This window comes from Mandrillus leucophaeus, unplaced genomic scaffold, assembly GCF_000951045.1.
Source record: "Mandrillus leucophaeus isolate KB7577 unplaced genomic scaffold, Mleu.le_1.0 Scaffold927, whole genome shotgun sequence".
Taxonomy (NCBI): domain Eukaryota; kingdom Metazoa; phylum Chordata; class Mammalia; order Primates; family Cercopithecidae; genus Mandrillus; species Mandrillus leucophaeus.
In genome coordinates, this window is record NW_012110108.1 from 889,004 (window position 1) to 915,500 (window position 26,497).

Sequence of the window (26,497 nt, forward strand, 5' to 3'; positions counted from 1 at the left end):
AGCCCTCAACCCTGGACCCCAGCCCCCACCTCTCCTAGGCTGCTCTGCCTGCCCTAGTTCCCTCTACCCTCTCAGGCTCTCCCACCGAGCCTTCATCCTGGGAACCCAGCCCCCTGCCCTTCTGGGAGCCAAGCCCAGCCCCTGAGTTTCTCTCCTCCCCACACCAAGAGGCCCCTGCCCTCTCAGCCCAACCTCCTGCCCTTAGGCCTTCCAGCCATGGTAGGGAGTGTGTGTGTTGGGGGGGGTTAGGGTGGGGGGAAGGGGAGGTGGTGTGCAGGGAGGGGGTTGGGCATTTGCTGAAAATAGTGCAGTGACCTCTCTCTCCCACCAGCGCCGCCTACTAAACCTGACCTGCTGCCTGCCACCAGCCCGATCAATTCAACACAGATGTGGCCCCTTTTCCTCCCCATCAGAGCTCGGCATATGTGTGTTGGGGACTCTCTCGAGCCCCGTTTCCCTCTGTGGCTCTACCTGCTTCTCCTTTGTTCCTCCGTCTGTACCCTTTCTATCCTTTCTCTCCTCTACCCCACTAGGTTTAGCTTCCTCCCACCTTTAGCTTTCTAACCATCACCCACTCCTTTCTATCACTGCCCCCGCATCAGGATTCTCAAACTCCCAAACTTATTCTCCCTTTGCCATGATTATCCCCTGCATTTTTCCACTCTAGCCTCTATTTCTCTCCCTATATCTACTCATCTGCTTTCAACTCTTAACTCATCTCCCTCACCATCTCCAGTCTCTCCCCTGGCTCTTCTCTCTGCTCTTTCCTTTTTCCCTATGCCCTACCTCCTTGTAGCACTGACTGTCCCCTGTCCACTGGGGGACAAGTACATGGAACCAAAGACTTAGATGTAGCCCTCATCTTCAAACCCTGGATCAGCTTAGGTAGAGGGAGGGTTATGTTTAGAGCTTAGTAGAGAATGCGAAAATAGTAGTAGCTTCTCAATAAATGTTGGTTTGTTCGTTTTCTATTTTCACATTCTCTAGTTAATGCTTAGCACTCATGTGAAGCAAGAATTATATCACACTGAGAAGTTTAGTAAAGTTATATAGTGGTTAGTAAGGAATCAGGTAGTGATTAAACCCACTTCAATTATAGTCAAAGAACAGAATTTAGATGCCAGGAAGAACTTTCAGGCACTTGCCTGTATAATTTAAGATTGGGAGTTTAGGGAGTTCATTGACTGTGTATTTACTGAGTGCTGTCTGCCAGTATGGGAGGCACTAAAGCTACAATGGTGAGCAAAACAGACACAGTATGAATAACATAGTGTCTACTCTCATGGAGGTTAGTACCTAATGGCAAGAAAACAGGCAATTCCTATGCTGAAATTAGGTAGAGTATGCTATTTGGGATGTTGCTTGTCACTCCCCATCTCACTAGTAGCTTCCCTACCCCAGCTACTTCTAATCTCTGAATTCTCACTCCCCAAACCCTACTCCATTGCACCATCACTGAAGCTCCAGCCAGTAAAATAACTGGACTGCCAGGGCCCTGGGACCTCAGAGAATAATCAAGAAAAAAAAAAAAAGCTATAGAGACTTTGGGTATCATATCCTGAATATATGAAGTTCATTAAGCATTTTCCTCCTCATCTCACTTAGAAGGTCCTCTTTCTCCCAGGGTGGGAGTGGGGAAGAGCTGACAGGACATCCTAAGTCCATCCTGATTTTGCAGAACTCAAGACATGGGGAGGATACTTAAAGGCCCAGACTTCCTGACTCTGCTTCTATGGCTCTGGAAGCTCATTCCTGATTCTTCCTATCTAGAGTGAGGCTAGACATATACTGTCCAATGGAGACATGTTGTAGGGCACTCCCAACTGACTTAGGAAAGGCAGTGAAGAGGAGCTGGAATGGAAGCAGAGGCAGATATTTATTGAGAATTGTTCATTAGACCCAAGAAAGATCAATTTATGGTCCAGAGCAAGGAGAAATGGGTCAAAATGTAAAGTTGGGATGTTAAAACTTTGTCATGACCTACCGGCACTAGACTGAGAAGCCAAAGGAAGCTCAGGGGAGAAAAAAGGCATTGTAGTTGATCTGGTGTATTTAATATTATTTCTGGTGCTTTAGGCAAATAGGAGGCAACACCATGAAGGTAATTATTCCTTTCCTCAAGAGCTGGAGCAGTCATGGTGATGATGAAGAAGCAGCAGCTGAAGAAACTTCTTAGGAGAGAATGGGGAGACAGATGTATAGGAAGTGCTTGGATAGTTCCATTTTGCTAGGTGTTATTCCTAATGGGAGTGAGGCAAGAAGCCTAGATCTGCATTCTGGTTTACATAATGGGATAAATTTAGCTCATGCTCCCTATCTGGACCCTGGGTTATCCCCTCTCTGAGGCCATCTGTGTTTTTTTTGTTTTTTTTTGTTTTTTTTTTTGTGGGGGAGGGATGTGCCAGGCTCTACCTGCCCAGCAGATAAGTCAGAGCAGATAGGGGGCAAGGTGACGTAAGGGCAGCAGGTGTGATAGGAGGTATGGCTTCTATAAAGAGCTTCAAAGATTCAGAAAATGTTGGAGCCTTACATGCTGGGAAAAGTTGGAGGCCAGTAAGGATGGTGGTGGAGGAATAATTTTGCAGGTTATCTGGTAGACGGGAATCTATATATTAGGGCAAGTGGATTAGGAAATGAATACATATCAGTAAGGCCTTATAGGGCCATCATCCTATAGAGGAAGTGCTGTTTTAGGTACCAGAGACATGTTATAAGACAGGCATGGGAGAAGGGTGAAGAATTGGAAAAGTCAGGCTGAGAAGTCCAGATTGCCAATGCCACCCAGGACTACTGATACCCTACACAAACACCCTTTGCTGATGCTGTGCCCTTCTCTCTTATCAGCGGACCCAGCAGTACAGACAGATGGCAGCCCTCTCTGCTGCCATTTTCACTTCAGCCCCAAGGTGATGTTCACAAAGGTACTGAAGGCCCAGCTGTGGGTGTACCTACGGCCTGTACCCCGCCCAGCCACAGTCTACCTGCAGATTTTGCGACTAAAACCCCTAACTGGGGAAGGGACCGCAGGGGGAGGGGGCGGAGGCCGGCGTCACATCCGTATCCGCTCACTGAAGATTGAGCTGCACTCACGCTCAGGCCATTGGCAGAGCATCGACTTCAAGCAAGTGCTACACAGCTGGTTCCGCCAGCCACAGAGCAACTGGGGCATCGAGATCAACGCCTTTGATCCCAGTGGCACAGACCTGGCTGTCACCTCCCTGGGGCCGGGAGCTGAGGGGCTGGTGAGCAGGGGGCCTGAGGTGGTGGATATGTGTAACCTGGCCCCGAGGAGATGGGGTTACATTGGAAAAGGTAGACAAGGAATGTGAAGGAGGTTGGGGTCTAGCATTATTACTTCTCTGGGGTCAGGAGCTCATTCTAGAGGAGCTGAGGAGTGGGGTGGCAACTGTTACTTCTCAAGGATCCAAATCAGACAACAGCTGAAAACTGGATTTGAAGGTAAAGGTGTCAGTTAATGGAAGAGCTGTGAGAACACAAAAACTGGCTGTGGAGGCACTGGGCCAAGGGGCTGACGGGGGTCAGTTTGCCAGAAGAGTAAGAATTAGAGATGGTGAGTTGGAGGAGAGCTAGCTAGCTGGCAAGAAAAGTGGGCAGAAGATAAATTCTGGGGGTGGGAGCAATGGAAAAGCTGAGAAGTCAGCGGTCTCTATTCTGATGCCCCTGGCAGGTGGGAAAGGAACAGGGAAGAGGAACTGTTCAGGGCCGTATCACATTTCTTTCCCCTCTCCCTGACCCTCAGCATCCATTCATGGAGCTTCGAGTCCTAGAGAACACAAAACGTTCCCGGCGGAACCTGGGTCTGGACTGCGACGAGCACTCAAGCGAGTCCCGCTGCTGCCGATATCCCCTCACAGTGGACTTTGAGGCTTTCGGCTGGGACTGGATCATCGCACCTAAGCGCTACAAGGCCAACTACTGCTCCGGCCAGTGCGAGTACATGTTCATGCAAAAATATCCGCATACCCATTTGGTGCAGCAGGCCAATCCAAGAGGCTCTGCTGGGCCCTGTTGTACCCCCACCAAGATGTCCCCAATCAACATGCTCTACTTCAATGACAAGCAGCAGATTATCTACGGCAAGATCCCTGGCATGGTGGTGGATCGCTGTGGCTGCTCTTAAGGTGGGGGATAGAGGATGCCTCCCCCACAGACCCTACCCCAAGACCCCCAGCCCTGCCCCCATTCCCCCAAGCCCTAGAGCTCCCTCCACTCTTCCCATGAACATCACACCCTGTTCCCCGACCAAGCAGTGTGCAATACAACAGAGGGAGGCAGGTGGGTATTGAGGGGTGAGGGGTTTGGGGGAAAGGGGAAGGAGGGGCATAGTCAGGGTGGGGAGTGTTTGAAGTTTGCAGATGCGAAGGTTTGACAAAAAGACAGAGAGATGTAGAGACAGAGGGATAGAGACAGAGGAACAAAAAGAGCAGCAGTGAGAAGGCAAAGAGAGAGGCAGAAGAGACAGACTAGGCAGAGACAAAACACTGAGAAAGAGACTGAAATGGAGTAATAAATGAAAGCCCCACACCAAGCCTCCTTTCTTCCACTGGCAAGGTGAGGGGCTTGGTATAGTTTGGGGAGATCCCCTGACTACTCAGTAGGAGAAGAAATCAAAAGTCCGTTCTTTTTCCCTTCTCTCCCTCCACAGTGGCTAGGGGAAGGGAAGTGAGGGCAGGGGCAAAAGGATTTGGGAATTTTTATTTATTTATTTATTGTGACTTTTCATTTTTTTGGTATTTGGCTTTACTGGAATAGGAGGGCCCCTGCCCACTGTGCCCCATTTATCCCTTATTCCCCAAACCCTGCTCTCCCCAACACCTACCCACTTAAGCACTTGTATAAAGCCTCCAGGGTTGGGAATGGGAGTAAAGGGCAAGAGGGTCGACACATGAAGTTTAGTTTCTAACCCATTATCACCCTAACTCAACCTTTTCTGAGCCAAATGGGTTGAATTTAAACCAGTTGTCATGGAAATAGTAAGAGGTTAGGGTTTAAGAGCTGGGGATAGAGGGGTGGGAGAGAGAACCCTCAACATCCAGGATCTATATGATGAGAGCTACTTTAAACCCTCAGGTCAACCCTCATGATACTGAGTTACTTAGCCAGAGGGTGCAGCCTGCTTAAGCCCAAATTCCCTCAGCCAAGAGAGAGACCAAAGAGCCTCTGGAATGGCCTTGCTCCCAGCCTCTATCTTCAGGTCAATAAGAAAGAGTATAGAGACCCTAGAGTCCCCTGGGTCTGGAAAGCGTTAGGAGAGGTCAAGAAAGGAGCAGTAAGGAGGCTGAAGGTTACAGGGCATTTGAATCCAAATCACTGCTCTGGGCTAGGGAATAAAGCCAGCAGACCAAGGTGGGAGGGATTCTGGAAGGGGGATATTTTAGTCCCCTAACCCCAAAAGCTCAGGGTGGAAGAGGGGAGAACAAGGAAGCAGAGTGTATAATTATTTTCCTTTTATTTTTGGAATCTAACAGTACCTGGCAGCAGGGAGGGGAAAGTACAGTGGGGAAAAGCATCTGACAAGGCCAGTTAGAACAGAGGATGGGAAGGATGGAGACTCCCGGGTTTGGAAGGCTAGGAAGCAGGCAGAGACTGGTTGCCATTTCAAGTTACTAGCTAGGCCCATTAATTCCTCCCACAACCCTGACCCATTCTCCTCTGGACTCGCTGTGCCTCAGTTTCTTCCCCTCAATGGAATGAGAAATGACAGCACCCGCCACAGCCAAGAGATGAATTCTGAGCACTTACCACGGGCACTTTATGGACATAAAATACCTCTCGCTGTGGGACAGATAACCAGGGCACCAGAGTAGTGGTGAAGAGATGTGAGGCTTAAGAGGAGTCACAGGCTTCAGAGTACAAGTTCCCCTCTGCCTCCCAGCTGGACAGTGCCTAGAAGCCAAGTTGAGAATCTCCTGATCCACACCCTATCCTTACTTCACTACCACGCCTCTTGGCTCCAGGCAAGAGCTTAGAGGATGTCAGGAGAGGTGGGGTAAGAACCTTCAGCAAAACTGTCACTCTAAGTAGAGCCAGCAGTTACGGGTCTGATAAAAACAGTACTGAACTAAAGTAAAGCCCAAGCTGGTGAGCAAACCTGGATGGCTCATTCTTCCCAAGAGCATGACTCTCCCTCTTGGCCAGTTGGTGGAAGGGGCAAAGGTATGTGACCACCCTTGAGAAGGTGATGTGGGTGAGCTTTAACATCTTATTCCTATTCTTATAGTGAGAAAGTGAAACAAGGTGTTTCAGTAGAGGAATGGGCAGGGGCTGTTAGGCTCTTCAGCTTGCCTTCACCCATATAGCAGCTATGCTAACCCCAAGCCTCTCTGGCCCTGTTCTTCATCCTTCCTTCTGCCCCAATCCTGGAGAACAAGACACACCCGGCCATCAACACCACTCACATTTCCTTGGTGGAAGGAAAGGAACAGAGAAGTGAAGAACAGATGATATCTCCCTCCAAGGTCAAATGCCTCTTGATCTTCGCAGAGTAGGGATTGGGCAATAAGCATCAGGTATATCTTCCTTCTACAGATTCTAGAGAGCTGGGCCATTAAATATGGGGGACACTTAGAATACTGCCCCTTTAATACCACCAAATAAAGACCTTTGTGTGTGTGTGTGGTGGCGGGGGCAGGGGTCTTTCTCTTATGAACATAAATCTGTGAGCTGAACTCTCATTCCCCTGTTCCTCCCTACCCCCAAAGAGGCATGGAGTAAAGGGGCTTGGGGGACAGCTCAGCAACCCAGTGGGAGTTAGCACCCCCTCCCACCTATGATATGTGTGGACCTGGCCAGTGCCCCTCTGAACATATCATTATTAGTGTAATTATCATTTATTTTGTGTATTTGTTACATTGTGTGCATGACAGCCTTTGTTAAGGGTGTCTGAGGAGTATGGAGCTGACAGGGGCACTGGAATGCCGGGAAAGAACTTCTTCAACTGAGATCAAGGCTTCCTGGAGGGAACCACTGCAAAAAGGCCATCAGGCAGTTTTCAAGTTATGTGACAGAGGGCAAAGATGGCCATAGGGTGCTCTGAGTTTTGGGATGGTCACATGACACAATCCAGCACTTGAACCTGAAAAAAAAAATAAAAGCAGTCAAAGAGTTTAGAATTCAGTGCTGAGCTCTTCTCCCTAATCAAGTGCCACATTTACACCTTGGAGAACCAGAGGTGAAGAGGATCTGAGACAGGAAACCTCGTATTCAATGACTAAGAAGATGGGGTCCTGGAGCAAGACAGAAAACACTAAGGGCATGGTGGTATGAGGTTTGGGACATGCAGGCCAAGGAAGGATGGGAAGAGGACAGGAAACTGGGGGCAACTAGAACAACCCCTTTCTGAAAAGCTTGAGCCGAAACAATCCCAAAGACTACAAAACCCCTCTCCCAGCCTCCACAGAATGGAAGATCTAAAGATTCTCTTGAGGTGATCCAGGTAGTGTCCTATTCTCCTGCAGTCCCTGTTCCTAGGTTTCCTCAACGAAGTTTGACAAAAATCTGTAAACCAACATAGCCATCCAACTTGCCTTGTTACACAAGAGTGGCTAAAATAGCATCTCAAATATTCTTTCAGTTCACTGTAAAATTTTTTCCCATGTAACTAGAGCACAATTCCCCGGGCATATGAATTGGGAATGGCAAAAGAATATTGCCTGACTCACATTTTTAAAAAATAAGGAAAGCAGGACCCAGTGGTGTGCTCCTGTAGTTCCAGCTATTCAGGAGGTTGCGGCAGGAGGACCACTTGAGGCCAGAGGGTCAGGGCTGCAGTGTGCTATGATTGGACCTGTAAATAGCCACTGTACTCCAAGCTGAGCAACATAGTAAGACACTGTCTCTAAAAAAAAAGTAAAATAAAAATAAGGAAAGCTCCTGTGACATCAACCTGATCCAGAATTGGGGACAGGGCTGCTGAGGGTTCAGTGTACTGCCATGCTTTCCCTGTCTTATCAGTTCTATCAGCACATTGACCCTACCGGAGACCAACTACAAGACTGAGGCTGGAACTGGTTGAGTAGCAGAAGTGTTATGTATTCTATCTTCCCAAGGGAACCATATCCACATCTACCCCAACTTTGTCCTGAGCTGAAAATGGGTTTTCTCTCCCCGTGGCTCACTTGTTTCCTATACTGAGAGAACACCCAAAAGAGACCAACCACTCAAGTTGACTTTTTACAAGTCTTTTCTTCTTTATCTTAAAATATCCTCCAACTAAGGGCATGAGAAGCTATCCTATACTCTGACCTTGCCCATATTTTAAATGGCAGGGGCCCCAAGCTAAGAATCAGCAGGCAGTGGCATTTACAGCTTCTGGTCTATAGTGGAGCAGAAGCAGGAAAATCAATGCTCCAAAGCAACAATGTCCAGCTTTCCTGCCAGTGAGCTGGGGTTGAGGGAGTGAATGGGACTCTTTCTGCCTTTTCTTTTTCTCCAAATACAACTGCTAACTGGGTGTATGCACACACAAACATGTTCAAACTAGGGCACTCACACCTAGCTAGAACCTACTCGGAAAGAAATATGTATTTCCATAGTACCCTGACACCCAGTAAGATTAAGAGCTAATATTTATTAAATGATTACTATGTAAATTATGGTAATCAAATTGTAGTGTGAATACATGATATAAGAGTATCACTTCATTCACACAGCAACCTTCACAATGGGGTTCCTTTTGGTACAGTCTGAAAAGAGAATGATTATCGGCCCAAGGTCTCAGAGCTAGTGTGGCAGAACAAGAAATTAAACCTAAGTAGTTGCTAAACAATATTACATTCTAATCTATCCTATTAAAAGTGATCCAGGAGGTAGAAACCTAAATACAGGAACAACACAAGGGAAAGAGATAACAAGAAAGTTAGGGACACCTTGGGCTCAAAGAATCTGGAAAGATGTGAAATCTGTAATTGTCAATCCCTTTGGAGGGAAAAACAAGAAAAGCCTAGATATGGCAAGAGAAGGGGAGGTTAAATTTTGGGGGGATTCCAATAATCATATAAGAGAACAGCAAAAAAGTTATCCTCCCTTAAGCTCCTCCCTCACTCCTCATGTCAGACACAGCAAGAAAACTCAGCTCAACACCAAGAAGTCCTGACCTTATCCACACCTTCCTTCCTATAGCCCTCATCCTCACAGAAGCTTCTAGCCTCTATCTTCAGTTCTTAAGAGATGGGGTGAGGGGCTGGGCAGTTTAGAGTGAGAGTGGAAAAAAAGAGAATAATCCTAGAGAACCATAAAAAAGTACAGATTTACAGCTGAGGAAGCTAGTTCTCCCCACAGCTTTTATAGACTCCCTCATTAAGAGCTTCCAGGTATGCAGAGAATGTCACAGCTTCAGGAACTGGAATCAGTTAACCACATCTGGATGCTGGATCAGCTACAGTAGGGAAACTGGGGGATAGGAAGGAAGGGTACTAAGATCTCAGGTAAACAATTACAAGCCTCAATGTCTGTTCCATCTCCAAATGGAATTACTGTTTTAAAACTGAATTGGGAAAAAGGCATCCTGAACTATTCATGTTCAAAGAGTATGTGGGGAATTATTATAACGAGATAGGAAGGGGAGGATTTGATCTGGCTCGGAGGTTAGAGACTTCTGACCAACACAGGAACAGCTGCTGAAATGGGAAGAAAAAGGTTAGTAAGAAAAAAAATATCCTCACCAATTGGAAAACACTGTTCAAAGATCTGGGGGAAGATGAGTGAGGAGAATAATTAGGCTTCAAGAAGAGAATCCTGGCAAGTAAGGCTGAATATCTTTCTGGAAGGTTATAGAGGATAAAGAGACAAAGAGACAAAGTGAAGAAAACTTCCAAAAGATCCACTGTTCCACTTCATAGTCAGCATCTGCTCTATTCCCTCATGCATTTTTCTCTTTTTAAAACCACATTGAGGTAGAAACCATTAGTGAATCTATGATCTCTCAAATTACAAATAAGATCTATTCTGTTTTCAGATGCAGACAGAGTAGAGACAGGAAAAGCTAGCCCCAAGATCAGAGCCTGAGGTAAAGAAAAGGGAGGCAGACAGAAAAGAGGGAAAAAGGGAAGGTCATTCCAATTGTAAGGTTTATTTGGATGAGGAGGTGTCAGAAATTTAACCAGCATTCCCTTTTGTTCACTTCTCCAAAGTCTCAGAATGGGGCAAACTTCACAACAAATGGGCAGCAGTTTTTGGATCTGCTCTCCGAGGCACAATTTTCCTAAAGTATCTAAGCTTTAGGTCCCTGCCTTCCTCACCAACCAGGGACTTTAGAGAAATAAAGAGATTCTTGACATTAGAAAGGTGATCAAACCATTACCATTTCATTAAGCACAAAACCAGGCAGGTTTTAGTAGAAATAAGGATAAAGGATTATACCACAGCAACATGGGATCTGATCATAGTACCAAAGTTTTCAGGTAAGGTGCCAGGCTCCTAAATCTTATTACCAAAAATAACTCAAACAAAAACCAAGCTTACATAAAGATTAAGAGGAGAAACTCTGCACTAACATATACAAAAAGATTAAGTAGGAGGTTTCAGACCTACATGAACTTGAAGCCTCCAGTTCCACTGCTTATGTTCCCAATGACTTAGCTAACAATGTGCAACAGCTCTGACATCCTCTGTCATGCTTTGATTCCGCACACAAAATTTCTTCTATCTCTGAGGGATATCCAGCCCATCTCCCTTCCTGAACTGACTGACCAACACAGTATCATGCCAGGCCACCCTTGAAATGAGGGCCCTTTTCCTCTAATGTGGGACCCTGGACTCTATTTTATCCAAGAAAAAGTCAGCATTATTAGCTCGGAACAGAAGGCTGCTAATCACTGCCCTTGTATTTATGTCCTTTGCAACACCTAAAACCTCCCATGTTCTGTTTTATTTCAGCGGGTCACTACAAGCTGCTGGAGCAAAGACTTGGTGGGTGGGTAACTTAACCTCTTCACAGAGGATAAAAAATGCTTGTGAGTATGAGAGAAGGGAATAAATAGGCTTAAAGGGTAAACTCAATCTTTTTCCTCGTCTTCTCTTCTAAGGGATAAAGATGTTACGGCCAATTCTCTCTCTATAATATTTGCCCTTGAAGCTCCTCTTATCTGGTCTAATCTGGCTCCAATAAATCAAAGGAGCACCTAATAAAACACATTGTTCTCTTTTCTATTTTTTTTTTTTTATTAACGAGCAACATAATCAAAAACAAAAACACAACAACCTTAAAGCTGAAACAGCAATAAGTCAAACTGCTGCCGCAGTTCACGGATGTACCTGGGGTACATGCTCCCTCATTGCGAGGCAGGACGTAGGCACGTGACTGTGCATTTAGGCATATATGTGACCAAGAAGAATGAGAGAAATGGAAAACACTGGAGAACAGATAGTATCAAGAACTTTTCATCAGGCAATCCCAAAGCGCTCTGCTCTTTTCCTCTTCTTTGCCTGTAAAGAAGCAGCAAGAAGAAAAAAATTAGACTGAAGACAATAGTTGCCTGGGTTCCTGGCCGCTTTAACCCAAACTCACATGAACTGTCACAAGGCCCGAGAAGGAAGGATGGCCCAGACTTGAGCTTGGCAGCTAGAGATTTCATTCCTGAATCTCTCCAATCTTTCCAGTTAACCAGGAGGAGCTGGGAAAGTTTAGCGGCTAAGGAGGGTGAGGAGTAAAGATTATCGGGGGCGAGGAAGAGAGAGAACGGTGGTAGAAAATGGGAAGATTCCTGAAGGAAGACCACTCAGCCTTAGATCAGCTAGCCTGGAAACAACAGGCTCTTAACAGGCTGGGGAAAGTCTTCCAGTCAATGGGGAGATGGAAGATTTCAGAGGATAAAGGATTAAGAAATGCTATTCACAGAGGTGAAGGAGATGCCCTTCTGAGCAGTCAGGCCCAGACAGTAGCTATTCCTTAGGACTCCAACTCACAAAAAAGGCATATAAATCTTTGATGCCAACAGAACGAACAGGGAGTGAGTGGTATGTGGGTGAGTCCCTATCACAGATCTCTTAAAGGAGGCAGCAACACTGGAGAGGACACAAAATGGTGAGGGAAGACTTCTAGTTCTGGAAGTGACTCACAGAACAGCACCAAGTCCTTCATGGGCACTCCCAACCACTGCCCCTTACAGAATACAAACTCCTCTGGCTTTTTTCTAGTGAAGAGTGCTAACTGATCTGATTCTAAAATTTTCAGGGTTTAATTTACAAGACTAACTCTGATACTTATTCATAAAGAAGCTTTTCATAGGCCGGGCGCAGTGGCTCACACCTGTAATCCCAGGACTTTGAGAGGCCGAGACAGGCAGATCATGAGGTCAGGAGTTTGAGGCCAGCCTGACCAACACGGCGAAACCCCGTCTCTACGAAAAACACAAAAATTAGCCAGGTGTGGTGGTACACGCCTGTAAAGCCAGATACTCAGGAGACTGAGGCAGAAGAATCACTTGAACCTGGGAGGCGGAGGTTGCAGTAAGCTGAGACTGTGCCACCACACTCCAGCCTAGACGACAGAGCGAGACTCTGTCTCAAAAAAAAAAAAAAACAAAACCTTTTCATAAAGCATCATCCTGTTGGTACAGTCCTCAAGATAGTAAGTTTTTGTAAGATATGGCCATTTCTTCCACCATGATTGTAAGCTTCCTGAGGCCTCCCCAGAAGCCAAGCAGATGCCAGCACCATGCTTCCCGGTCTCATGTATTTCTCCTTTATAGCAATGCAAGAACAGCCACATATATATATATATATATATTTTTTTTTTTTTTTTGAGACGGTCTTTCTCTGTTGCCTAGGCTGAAGTGCAGTGGTGCAATCTGGGCTCACTGCAACCTCTACCTCATCCTCTGGAGTAGCTGGGACTACAGGCACATGCCACCACACCCAGCTAATTTTTAAAAAACTTTTAGTAGAGATGAGGTCTCACTATGTTGCTCAGGCTGGTTTCCAACTCCTGACCTCAAGTGATCCTCCCACACTGCTCTCCTAAAGTGCTGGGATTCTTTCATTTTGAGAAACTATCTGTAAACAAAGTGACAAGAACAGGAAATCTCATTTGAGTCCATTGTCCTTTTCCAGAAGGGAGTTAGGCACAACCAGTACTTATTAAATATTTTAAAACTATCCCTTTTTACACAGAATCGTTTCATTCTTTAAATGTCACTTTGAGGTAGGTATATTATCTCTACTTCCTGGATGATGAAACTGAGGCTCAGGAAGTACTATAACTTATTAATACTAAGTGGCAAAGCCTTTTTTTCTTTTTGAGACCAAGTCTCACTCTGTAGCCCAGGCTGGAGTACAGTGGCATGATCTTGGCTCACTGCAACCTCTGCCTCCCGGTTTCAAGAGATTCTCAAGTCTCAGTCTCCAGAGTAGCTGGGATTACAGGCACACGCCACTGCACCCGACTAAGTTTTTGTATTTTTAGTAAAGATGGGGTTTCACCATGTTGGCTAGGCTGATCTTGAACTCCCAACCTCAATCTGCCCGCCTCAGCCTCCCAAAGTGCTAGGATTACAGGCATGAGCCACCGTGCCTGGCTGCCTTTTTCTTTTTTGAGACAGGGTCTCACTCTATTGCCCAGGCTGGAGTACAGTGGCAACATCCAGGTTCACTGCAGCCTTGACCTCCTGGGCTCAACCATCTCAGCCTCCTGAGTAGCTGCGACTACAGGTGTGTGCCACCACGCCTGGCTAATTTTTGTATTCTTAGTAGAGACAGGGTTTCTCCATGTTGCCCAGGCTCATCTCGAACTCCTGGGCTCAAGAGATCTGCCTGCCTCAGCCTCCCAAAATGCTAGGATTACAGGCACGAGCCACCACACCCAGCCCAGAGCCACTTTTAAAATCCAAGCCTACCTGATTCCAAACGTTATACTCTTTGCCACTAGTCTAATAGACTCTAACACTGAATTAAGTATATTGATGGAATTCAGTGCTGCCACTTCATCCAGAAAAAAATTTATCAAGAAAAAGGCAAAATATTTGGGCACTTAAGAAGTAGGTGGGTGGTCAGACATAGTGGCTCATGCCTATAATAATCCCAACAATTTGGGAGCTGAGTGCGGAGGAACGCTTGAGTTCAGGAGTTTGAGACCAGCCTGAGCAACAGAATGAGACCCAATCTCTACATACATACATACATACATACATACGAAGTAGGTGGGAAAACAGTGTTTCTCTACTCAGTTTATTCACTCACTTCCTGAGTAACAGAGACCCCATCTCTACTTAAATAAGTAAATAAATAAATAGGTGGGGAAACAGTATTTCTCCATTCAGTTTATTCACTCTAATTTCCCTTCAAGGTCTATGAAGCATTCCAGGTATATTTTTACCTCTGTATCCTCTGTGGTTCCAGTTCCAGCTGAACTTGTGACAATCCCAAATCGCTCCTTCCTCTTTTTCAGTTTCTCATCATCTTCAGACTGTTCAGGGACAAAGGAAATAATTGAAACAAACTAGCCTCCATTCACCAAGTAAATGGGAATGAAATGATAACTTATTGGTCACAAGGTGCTAACCAACCTTGCACCAAGAACTAAGGATCACATAAAGAGATAAGATACATAAGAAACTGAATAAGCTAGCATATACTATATTGTACCTATAATGACTAAAAACTTAATTTTAGGCAGGGCCTCAATACTCATAGACAAGTAGAGTAAATAAACAGTAAGAGGCTGGGCATGGTGGCCCACGCCTGTAATCCCAGCACTTTGGGAGGCTGAGGCTGGTGGATCCGGAGGTCAACACCAGCCTGGCCAAGATGGTGAAACCCCATTTCTGCTAAAAATACAAAAAAATTAGCCGGGTGAGGTGGCAGCCGCCTGTAATCTCAACTACTAGGGAGGCTAAGGCAGAGAACTGCTTGAACCTGGGAAGCAGAGGTTGCACTAAGCTGAAATTGCACCACTGCACTCCAGCCTGGGTGACACAGCAAGACTCTGTCTCAAAATAAATAAATAAATAAAATAAAATAAACAGTAAGAAACACCCATAAAACAAATTTCTATGCTCAAGCAATTTTGGCAGTTGAGGGATATGGAAAACTAAGGTTTCACTGAGTAACACCCAGTTACACCTAGTAACACCTAGTTAGAAGGTACCCAAACTACTTGTTGAACACTGCTTACACGTTACCAAGGAAAGAAAGGGGAAGAGGACCAGAGTGGTATTTCTGAAAAACTTATTTGTTTGAAACACCCAGCAAAGCCATAGAAGGCTTCTTTGAAATGATTCTTAAAACAGGTCAATCAAGGTGACAGCCACAGTCAACTCTTTAAGAGAAATGCTGTGGACATTTTCCAAGCATCTGTGAAACTCATGATGTCTGCCTGGGAATGAGAGAATATTTCAGTTTACCATGACGGTTACAAAGCAATTAAGAATCCTATACAAGTTATCATTTAATCACAGTGTATTACTAGAATAAACTACTGCCTCCACAGTTTTTCTGCCTTTCTCATTATGACCACCAGCAAATCCACAATGGGTACCTCATTAATGTACTCTAAACTATTATAAAAACATTAAGCCAGGTTCAAAAAAAAAAGAAGTATTCTTGTCCTCAATAATAATAAATTAAAATAATAACACTATAGCCATTAACATATGAGTGCTTAGTATGTACCAGGTACTGTGTGTAGTTCTTTACATGCAGTATCTCATTTACTTTTTTTTTTTTTCCCCTGAGACAGAGTCTCGCTGTGTCACCCAGGCTGGAGTGCAGTGGTGCCATCTTGGCTCAATGCAACCTCTGCCTTCCAGGTTCAAGCAATTCTCCCGTCTCAGCCTCCTGAGTAGCTGGAACTACAGGTGCATGCCACCACGCCTGGCTAATTTTTGTATTTTCAGTAGAGATGGGGTTTCGCCATGTTAGCCAGGCTGGTCTCGAACTCCTGACCTCAGGTGATCCACCCACCTCAGCCTCCCAGTGTTGGGATTACAGGCGTGAGCCACCGCACCCAGGCTCATTTACTACTTTATTTTCATTTTTGCAGAAAGGGGGTCTCGCTATGTTTCCCAGGCTAGTCTTGAACTCCTGGGCTCAAATCAATCCTCTTGCCTCAGTCTTCCAAAGTGTTGGGATTACAGGTGTGAGCCACTGTACCTGGCATCATTTACTTCTTATAATAATCCCATGGAGTAGGCACTATAATTAAATTCATTCCATAGATAGGAAAACTGAGTCTTGGAGAGATTAAGTGACTCGCCCAAAATTTCACAAATAATACGAGGATTGGAATCCAGGACATTTTACTCAGCAATCCACTTTCTTAGCTTTACCACCTCCTCAAGGTATCTCACTTAAGTATTTCTTTGGAAGAACAGTAGGACAATTAAGTGCTTAATTCAGAAGGAAGAAGGATCATCAGAACCCTTAGCTAAAAACACTAGTAAATTTTAATCACTTCACTCAAATAATCAGGTCAAGAATACTAGGACCCCTTCTTCTTTCTAGCGTACCATATACCTACAATTTATAAGTAACAGTATCTAGGGAAAGGGCTCCAGTTAGTAATCTTGTACTAATGTTTTTCTCAGCTGAATCTGTTTCTAATTTTGCCTAATTGGCTATTCCATTTGTTGAGATGTAATAAAAGAATAAGGGGCTAGGAGCAGTGGCTCACACCTGCAATCCCAGCACTTTGGGAAAATTCCAGGAAGGATTTTCTAAAATCACCTGAGGTTGGGAGTTCGAGACCAGCCTGACCAACATGGAGAAACCCCGTCTCTACTAAAAACACAAAATTAGGCTGGGCGCAGTGGCTCACGCCTGTAATCCTAGCACTTTGGGAGGCCGAGGCAGGCGATCACCTGAGGTCAGGAGTTCAAGACCAGCCTGACCAACATGGAGAAACCCCATCTCTACTAAAAATACAAAATTAGCCAGGTATAGTGATGCATGCCTGTAATCCCAGTTACTCAGGAGGCTGAGGCAGAAGAATCTCTTGAACCCAGGAGGCGGAGGTTGCAGTGAGCCGAGATCACGACATTTTCCAGCCTGGGCAACAAGACCAAAACTCCATCTCAAAAAAAATAAGGCTGAAAATAAGAATAAGGCTGGATGCAGTGGCTCACGCCTGTAATCCCAGCACTTTGGGAGGCCGAGGCGGGCAGATCACACGGTCAGGAGATTGAGACCATCCTGGCCAACATAGTGAAACCTTGTCTCTATTAAAAAAATACAAAAATTAGTTGGGCGTGGTGGCGCGTGCCTGTAGTCCCTACTCAGGAAGCGGAGGCAGGAGAATCACTTGAACCCGGGAGGCGGAGGTTGCAGTGAGCCAAGATCGCACCACTGCACTCCAGCCTGGTGACAGAGCCAGACTCCATCTCACAGGAAAAAAAAAAAAGAATAAGGAAGGTTTCCAACAAACATTAAGTCCCACCACATTTTTTACTAACAAAGTCAAGAGGGAAAGTTTTCTTGATCTACTACCACTAAGATAAAGTGAATACAGAATATAAATAGAGATTTCAAATTGAGAACCTCTAGAATGTTCTAGTTGATATATCTTCACTAAGTCTCCTGGCCAAGTAGGAAACAGTTTTCAGGAAAATAAATGGAGGCTCTCTTCTTGTGGAGAAGCAAGACTAGACCACCATCTTTAGTTAAACTACCATTATACACTTTTTTTCCATTCAATTTAGCACTAGCAGTACTTCAGCAAGTTCAAATCACAAAGGAGATAAGACTTTCGAAACTCAGAGGTTATATCAGCACAAACCCTGAGGCCACATCCTCCCCCAACGTATGTCCACTTGGAATGTGCAGGCCAGTTTTGCTCCTGGTTCTTTATTTTGCTATATCCTGAAATGGGGAGTCTGATTTCTCCATTAGCCACCTGCCTCGCTTCCCACCTTTTTAAGAGACAGGGCCTCACTCTGTTGCCATGCTGTAGTGCAGTAGCATGATCATGGCTCACCGAAATGTTGAATTCCTGGGCTCAAGTAATCCTCTAACCTTAGCCTCCTGAGTAGCTAGGACTACAGGTATGTGCCATGCCTGGCTTTTTTTTTTTTTTTTTTTAATAGAGACAGGGTCTTGCTATGTCGCCCAGGCTGGTTTCAAACTCCTGGACTCAAGCAATCCTTTCACCTTGCCTCTCAAAGTGCTGGGATTACAGGCATGAGCCACCACACCCAGTCTAGCTTCCCTTTTTAATAAGATCTTTGGTGCCTCTTCCAGAGATACAGGCAGAGCATCTGTTCTAAACCCATCAGGAGTTCCAGGGGAAACAACAACAACACTACATCTTTCCCCCAACTCCCCACAAATAGATTGCCCTTCCCTCCCCACCCAGCACCCCTCAGCTCCTCTCTTAAAGCCTCTTTCCTCCTTCCCCTGCAGGGAAAGTGCACAACTGGGCCCAGTAAATCAACACAGTTCTAATGATCTCTCTCACTTGACCCTTCTAGCGTGACGGTGTCGCATGGAAACAAATGTACAATAAACTTCACTCCATCTTTAGCTCCTTGCTGACAGGTTTTGATTCATGGGATGGCGAAACCCATCTGAGGGAAATTACCTCGATCAAAACGCATGTCTCTCTGCATTCATCAGGCCAATGCTCCCTCAGGCCACGCTCAAGTGCACAAATGGGGTTGTGGCATCTGCAGGCAGCAGTGACCCCTCTAGCTCAGTGTCACATGCATTTGCAAACCTTTCCCTTCTTCATCCCTCCCCCACCACCCTCCCTCAAATCCTCAACTACTAACAAAACTCTTTTTTTTCCCATGCATACTGCTGTGTGAGAAGTGCTTGAGTCTGAAGTGCCCTTATTTCCTATCAAATCTATACTCCTAAAAACAAACAACTTGCACACAAAATCAAGAGAAAACTGTCCTTACTGGCCAAACACAGGCATTGGAAGTTCAGATTAATCCATACATTTCAATTCCTCCCTCCTCTTCCTTCTCAAGATTTAAAACACCAAGCCAACCAACTGATGGATGCCAGTAATTTCAATATATGCAACCCTCATGGTACCCAATACCTGCCTTGTTTGCTTTCCTTAAGATCTCATTTATAAAAATGAGAAATAACTGTGCAAAAGAGGAGAGAGTACCTATATAAGAACATAAAGCATAGTTTTTGGGGTTTTTTGTTTTTTGATTTTTTTTGTTGTTGTTTTGAGACAGTCTCGCTCTGTCACCCAGGCTGGAGTATAGTGGCTCGATGTCAGCTCACTGCAACCTCCACCTCCCAGGCTCAAGGGAGCTTCTTACCTCAGCCTCCCAAGCAGCTGGGACCACAGGCGCAAGCCAACACACCCAGGTAATTTTTGTATTTTTTGTAGAGAGAGGGTTTCACCATGTTGCCCAGGCTGGTCTTGAACTCCTAAGCTCAAGCAATCTACTCGCCTCTGCCTCCCAGTCTCTGCCTCCCAAAGTGCTGGGATTACAGGAATGAGCCACCATGCCCAGCCCCAGGGTCTATATTTAATAAAACCAAATACCCTTACTATCATTGTATTTTCCATTGTAGAATACAGTTCCAAACTGAGCCCTTGAAAACAATACCTGGAAGAGAAAAGACAGACATTCAGCCTGCTCTAAGATACAAATAACATGTGTAAAGAGTACTTTGCACACAGGAACTATAAAACGTATTTAATAAACGTTAGCTATTACTTTTATTGCTGTATTTCTCCTGCTCCTTGAAACAAAGTTTGAGATCACAATCAAAATTTAAGCTAACAATGCCATTCATTCTTCTAGATAAGAAGTGAAATCATGGTGGCCTAGTATGGTGGTTCACACCTGCCATCCCAAGCACTTTGGGAGGCCGAGGTGGGAGGATCACTTGAGCTCAGGAGTTCAAAACCAACCTGGGCAACATAGTGAGATCCTATCTCTAAAAAAAAAAAAAATTAGCTGGGCATGGTGGTACATGCCTGTGGTTCCAGCTACTCGAGACTCGAGAGGCTGATGGGGGAGGATTGCTTGAGCCAAGGAGGTTGAGGCTGCAGTGGGCTATTGTCATGCCACTGCACTTCAGTCTGGGCAACAGAGTGAGATCTTGCCTCAAAAATATATAAATACAAATAAATAAATAAATGAGCGAAATCACCAAAGGCTGGTAAGAATCAGATCCATTACCAAGGCAACAAGAAAACTCCCTTTAGCTGCAAGAAAAAAGAGTATATACTTGGACAGATGACTAAGGGTTAAAATTTGGGTTGTGGAAGAACAGTTACTGGACAAAATCAGTCTTCTCCACAAAGTCCTATTAACCATCTCCCTCCCCCCTCCTTTCCTTCCTGTCCCCCGGCGCTTATTTATTTATTTATTTATTTAGAGACAGAGTCTCACTCTGTCACCAGGCTGGAGTGCAATGGCGCGATATCGGCTCACTGCAACCTCTGTCTCCCGGGTTCAGGCGATTCTCCTGCCCCAGCCTCCCAGGTAGCTGGGATTACAGGTGCCCGTCACCATGCCCAGCTTATTTTTTTTTTGAGACGGAGTCTCACTCTGTCGTCCAGGCTGGAGTGTAGTGGCCGGATCTCAGCTCACTGCAAGCTCCGCCTCCCAGGTTTACGCCATTCTCCTGCCTCAGCCTCCCGAGTAGCTGGGACTACAGGCACCCGCCACCTCGCCCGGCTAGTTTTTTGTATTTTTTAGTAGAGACGGGGTTTCACCGTGTTAGCCAGGATGGTCTTGATCTCCTGACCTCGTGATCCGCCCGTCTCGGCCTCCCAAAGTGCTGGGATTACAGGCTTGAGCCACCGTGCCAGGCCTTGCCCAGCTAATTTTTTTTGGTACTTTTAGTAAAGACAGGGTTTCTCCATGTTGGCCTGGCTGGTCTCAAACTCCTGACCTCAGGTGATTCACCTGCCTCAGCCTCCCACAGTGCTGGGATTACAGGCGTGAACCACCGTGCCCAGCCCTCTTATTTATTTTTTTTGAGACCAAGTCCCACTCTATTGCCCAAGCTGGAGTGTAGTGGTGCGATCTCAGCTCACTGCAACCCCCGACTTCCCGGTTCTTGAGATTCTCCTGCCTCGGCCTCCAGAGTAGCTGGGATTACAGGTGCCCGCCACCACCACACCAGGCTAATTTTTGTATTTTTAGTACAGACAGGGTTTTACCAAGTCAGCCAGGCTGGTCCTGACCTCAGGTGATCTGCCCGCCGCAGCCTCCCAAAGTGCTGAGATTACAGGCGTGAGCCACCACACCCAGCCTCTTTCTTTTTTTGAGACAAAGTCTCATTCTGTTGCCCAGGCTGGAGTGCAATGGCACAATCTTGGCTCACTGCAATCTCTGCCTCCTGGGTTCAAGCAATTCTCCTGTCTCAGTCTCTCGAGTAGCTGGGATTACAGGCGTGAGCACGATGCCCAGCTAATTTTGTGTATTTTTAGTAGAGATGGGGTTTCACCATGTTGGCCGGGCTGGTCTCAAACTCCTGACCTCACGTGATACACCCGCCTCAGCCTCCCAAAGTGCTGGGATTACAGGTGTGAGCCATCACGCCAGGTCAAACTATCTTCTCTTTCTCAGACCTTGAAAATCTGGGCTGCTAGGCTTTACTGATTTCATAAACCCTAATAATTAATGACTACCAATAAAATATATCTATTTAAGGTAATAGGTTAAATAGAGGTTCTCTAAAGGCCCCTGAGGAATCTCTTTCACTGAATTATGTGACATCAACATTACCAATAGCACTGCAGCCACAAAATTAATTCGTTCATTCACTAGTCAAATGAGTATCTACTTTGGGTCAGGTACTGGGAATACAGAGACGAATAAGATAAAGTTAAGGAATATGATCCTTAACTTCACGAGGCTTATGAATTCACCAAGTTACTATAAAGGTGTATACTACTGTTCTTTACATAACTGCATTATGAGGACTCATGAGGGAAATTTTCTTTCTAGCCCCCAGATCCAAAAGAGTTATGCTTTTCTTAGGCAACTTGTTAGTTTTTACCTTCTGAATCCTGTGAATAACCATAAACAGCGCAACTGTGCTTTCCCTTTCTACTGGCTGCCATGAGGCTTGGAGCCAAATGTTTAGCCTGTCTTTAGCAAGTGATTTTGAACATACAAATGGTCCCCAACTTACGATGCTTTGACTTAAGATTTTTCAACTTTACAACAGCGAACGATGCATGCTCAGTAGAAACTATACTTGATGTATCCATACAACCATTCTGTTTTTCACTTTCAGTATTCAATAAGTTACATGAGACATTCAACACTTTATTACAAAATAGGCTTTGTGTTAGATGATTTTGCCCAACTGTAGACTAATATAAGGGTTCTGGGCATGTTTAAGGTCAACTAGCTAAGCTATGATATTCAAAAGGTTAGGTGTATTAAATGAATTTTTGACTTAAGATGGTTTTTTTTTTTTTTTTTTAAGATGGAGTCTCGCTCCGTTGCCCAGGCTGACATGCAGTGGCACAATCTCAGCTCACTATAAGCTCTGCCTCCTGGGTTCACGCCATTCCCCTGCCTCAGCCTCCCTAGTAGCTGAGACTACAGGCACCCACCATCATGCCTGGCTAATTTTGTGTGTGTGTGTTTTTTTAGTAGAGACAGGGTTTCACCGTGTTGGCCAGGATGGTCTCGATCTCCTGACCTCGTGATCCGCCTGCCTCGGCCTCCCAGAGTGCAGGGATTACAGGCATGAGCCACTGCATCCAGCCTAAGATGGGTTTTTATCAGGATATAACCCACATCGTAAGGTGAGGAGTATTTGTGTTTCTATTAGAAGAGAGAGGCCAGAAGTATTGAGGTGAGAGAGAAACATGAGATTCAGAGATGAAAAGCAAACACACAGAAACAGAGATAGGAATTTAGAAAGCAAGATGAAGTGTAGTTAGTTACAAGGTTGCTGCTGGTCTCTTTAGAACATACTCCTCTATAAACATTAAAATACTTAGTGTCCTGAGAAGAAAAAAGAGACGGGAAAGAGTTACCAGGTTACAACTAGAATTTTTTTTTTTTGAGACGGAGTCTTGCTCTGTCACCCAGGTTAGAGTGCAATGGCAAGATCTCAGCCCACTGCAAGCTCCGCTTCCAGGGTTCAGGCCTTTCTCCTGCCTCAGTCTCCCGAGTAGCTGGGACTATAGGTGCTTGCCCCCAGGCCCGGCTAGTTTTTTGGGGTTTTTTTTCGTATTTTTAGTAGAGATAGGGTTTCACTGTGTTAGCCAGGATGGTCTCAATCTCCTGACCTCATGATCCATCCACCTCAGCCTCCCAAAGTGTTAGGATTACAGGCACGAGCCACCATGCCCGGCCCTGAATTTTTTTTTTTTTTTTTTTTTTTCTGAGACAGAGTCTCGCCCTGTCGCCCAGGCTGAAGGGTAATGGCACAATCTCAGCTCACTGTAACCTCCACCTCCTGGGTTCAAATGATTCTCCTGCCTCAGCCTCCCGAGTAGCTGGGATTACAGGTGCCTGCAACCACACCCAGTTCAAATGATTCTCCTGCCTCAGCCTCCCGAGTAGCTGGGATTACAGGTGCCTGCAACCACACCCAGCTAATTTTTGTTTTTTAGTAGAGACAGGGTGTCACCATGTTGGCCAGGCCGGTCTCAAACTCCTGACTTAGTGATCCACCCACCTCGGCCTCCCAAAGTGCTGGGATTACAGGCATGAGTCACCACACCCAGCCTATAACTAGAAATTTTAAATTAAGGGTTCTTAGCAATGATTTCCATGGCATATATACTGTAGCCAGGAAGTAAGCTGCAAAAGGAAGATCGGATGCAATAATTGGCAGCTGAATACCACAGATATTTTCTAAAGTGTCTGTTCCCTTTTTACAGCAGAGTACCATTACTATGTCTACCCAAAATGGAGTTCTAACTTTATTTTCTAAACCCAATCTGTGTCTTCAAGATTCAAATTCATGAGAACATTTTTCAAATCTTACTAATTTGATCCTAAATACAATAAAGAATACTGCTCCTTGCTTGTGTGCCATGGCTATTTACTCTGCCAAAAGGGGTCCAATTTGATTTAATTAGCACCCCATGGGTTGTGTGTTGAAAGCATTCACCTTCTTCAATCTTTTTTTTTTTTTTAAGACAGAGTTTCACTCTTGTTGCCCAAGCTGGAGTACAATGACGCAATCTCGGTTCACTGCAACCTCTGCTTCCCAGGTTCAAGTGATTCTCCTGCCTCAGCCTCTCGAGTAGCTGGGATTACAGGCGTGTGCCACCGTGCCTGGCTAGTTGTGTGTGTGTGTGTGTGTGTGTGTGTTTAGTAGAAACGGGGTTTCACCATATTAGCCAGGCTGGTCTCGAACTCCTGACCTCAGGTGATCCACTCGCCTCAGCCTCCCAAAGTGCTGGGATTGCAGGTGTGAGACACCGCACCCGGCCCACCTTCTTCAATCTTATTACCATTGCCACTCCGGATCATATAAAAAGAAACCAGGAGAAACAAAGCAAAGTGTAACCCAAGCATCATTAGGGAATTTGAACTCAGTAATTCCCAAGAACATAAAACATGAGTACTTTTACTGGATTCAAATAAGAAACATCATTATTCTCTGCGACCAAAAGAATTAACCAAGCCAGGCACTGTTCCTGGTCAAGTGTAACAAGCTCACTCACTTATCATCCCTCCTTATACCATGTGTGAGAAGCAGAAATTCCAATCTAAAGAGTCCAGTGAGAAAAATCCTTACAAGCAGAAAGAAGCATTTCAGGGGAGCTCAGGTACTGCTATTATTTTCCCCCTCAGAAGTCTTTTCCCTAGAGTGATAGAAAAGAGGCTGACAGAGAGCTAAGATGTCATATTTCACAAAAATAACAAATAACTGCCCCTCTCTGTAAATGAGTTACCATATTAAGATGTTAATAGTTCTCAGGCCAGTCTGATTTCCAAGGGAATGCAAGGTAGTATGGAAAAAGGAAAAGAGGGAGCCTTTTGGCCACTTTTCCTGAATCTCAGTGCCACATGACTGATGGCAGGATGAAAAGCAGAGCCTGGGGGCTTTCAGGCGATGGTAGATTAATGATGACATGGTCTTGACTTCCCAGAGGTAAAGGTTATGAAACACTCCAGGGTAAGCGAGCTTCCAATTTCATACTCTCAGGATGAATGACAGCAACTGATGGTTATTCTCTCAGAAACACTTGGATGCTTAAAAACACAGCTGTCACCTCCCCTGCCCCAGTTTCTGAAACTGTTTATTCCCGAGCCTTTATGCCAGCCAGACAACAGAACTTAGGGTGGTCCCAAAAATCAATGCACAGAGCTTAAGTAGATGAAGGTGAGAGACCAGACTAGCAGCAAGTACACCACCTTAGCAAATAATATAGTAGAGACACTCCAACACTATCCACACACATACACATAACACACCTCCCCAATATAACTATCTTAACCTACTCTCAACAGTCTCTTTCAAGTGTGAGATCAGTATCAACTTTCTAGGGCTGGTAGGGTGCTAGGAACTTTAAAGGGAACACCAGGAATCGTATCTCCTCTTATCTTCACAGGATTTGAAGCCCAAGAACACAGTCAGGTAAGAACTACTTGCTCACTAGGCTCCACCACCTTTTCCTTCTCTTGTCCAAATCAAGCTCTTTCCCCAACCCCCACTCCTCTTCAACCCCAGAGGAGGTCGTTTCGGTCTTGCTCTAGCTGATTGTAGGACAAAGCAAGGCAGGTGGAGGAAATGAAGGCTTCACACTTGAGACCCCCAGAAATCAAGTTTCTATTAAAAGTCCCCATCTCCCTCCCTTAAAAGCCAAGGAGCTGCTGCTTTTAAGGATAAGTGATGCAGAGCCTGGCAGAAATGTCAAGAAGTCAGTAGAGGGAAGCTGAATTTTTTTTTTTTTTTTTGAGACAGAGTTTTGCTCTTTCTGCCCAGGCTGGAGTGCAATGGCACGATCTCAGCTCACCACAACCTCTGTCTCCCGGGTTCAAGCGATTCTCCCGCCTCAGCCTCCTGAGAAGATGGGATTACAGGCATATACCAGCACACCTGGCTAATTTTGTATTTTTTAGTAGAGACAGGGTTTCTCCATGTTGGCCAGGCTGGTCTCTAACTCCCAACCTCACATGATCCGCCCACCTCGGCCTCGCAAAGTGCTGGAATCACAGGCGTGAGCCACCGTGCCCAGCCTGGGAAGCTGAAACTTTTCAGGAGAGGTATATGCTGTTTTAGCCAAAACATACAGAGAAGGGAGGACAGTTAACTGACCATTCAGAAATTTAAGAGTGAGCACTAGGAAACCAGATTATTTTCATATAAAGTATTTAAAAATGCAGAATTCAGGCCACAACCCAACCTAATAAATCGACATCTCAAAAGGGAAGGCCTACAGAGCTGTATTTTTTAACAGGTTCCCCGTAACCCTTATGTGCAACCATTATTTGGGGCCAATTTCAAGTAGCTTTGAAAACATACAGACCAAATAACTTTTTAAAAGTTCTCATCGGCCGGGCGCGGTGGCTCAAGCCTGTAATCCCAGCACTTTGGGAGGCCGAGACGGGCGGATCATGAGGTCAGGAGATCGAGACCATCCTGG

The 26,497-nt window shown here is 45.4% G+C and overlaps 1 protein-coding gene and 1 long non-coding RNA gene across 2 annotated transcripts in view; one reads left to right on the forward strand and one right to left on the reverse strand.

Annotated features, from left to right (window-relative positions):
- GDF11 (growth differentiation factor 11) overlaps window positions 1-7,137 on the forward strand; it is a gene marked incomplete at its 5' end in the record, with an annotated part of 11,163 nt that extends 4,026 nt beyond the window's left edge. Inside the window, 2 exons of the mRNA XM_011970082.1 lie at window positions 2,845-3,242; window positions 3,761-7,137. Of these exons, the coding sequence (XP_011825472.1) occupies window positions 2,845-3,242; window positions 3,761-4,141 (779 nt within the window). The remainder of the gene's footprint in view (window positions 1-2,844; window positions 3,243-3,760) is intronic.
- A 4,020-nt stretch (window positions 7,138-11,157) lies between these two features.
- Window positions 11,158-26,497, reverse strand: part of LOC105532015 — a 33,562-nt gene continuing 18,222 nt past the window's right edge. The window contains exons 3-4 of the long non-coding RNA XR_001004898.1: window positions 14,333-14,422; window positions 11,158-11,445 (exon numbers count right to left, since the gene is read on the reverse strand). This is a non-coding gene — a long non-coding RNA (uncharacterized LOC105532015). The remainder of the gene's footprint in view (window positions 11,446-14,332; window positions 14,423-26,497) is intronic.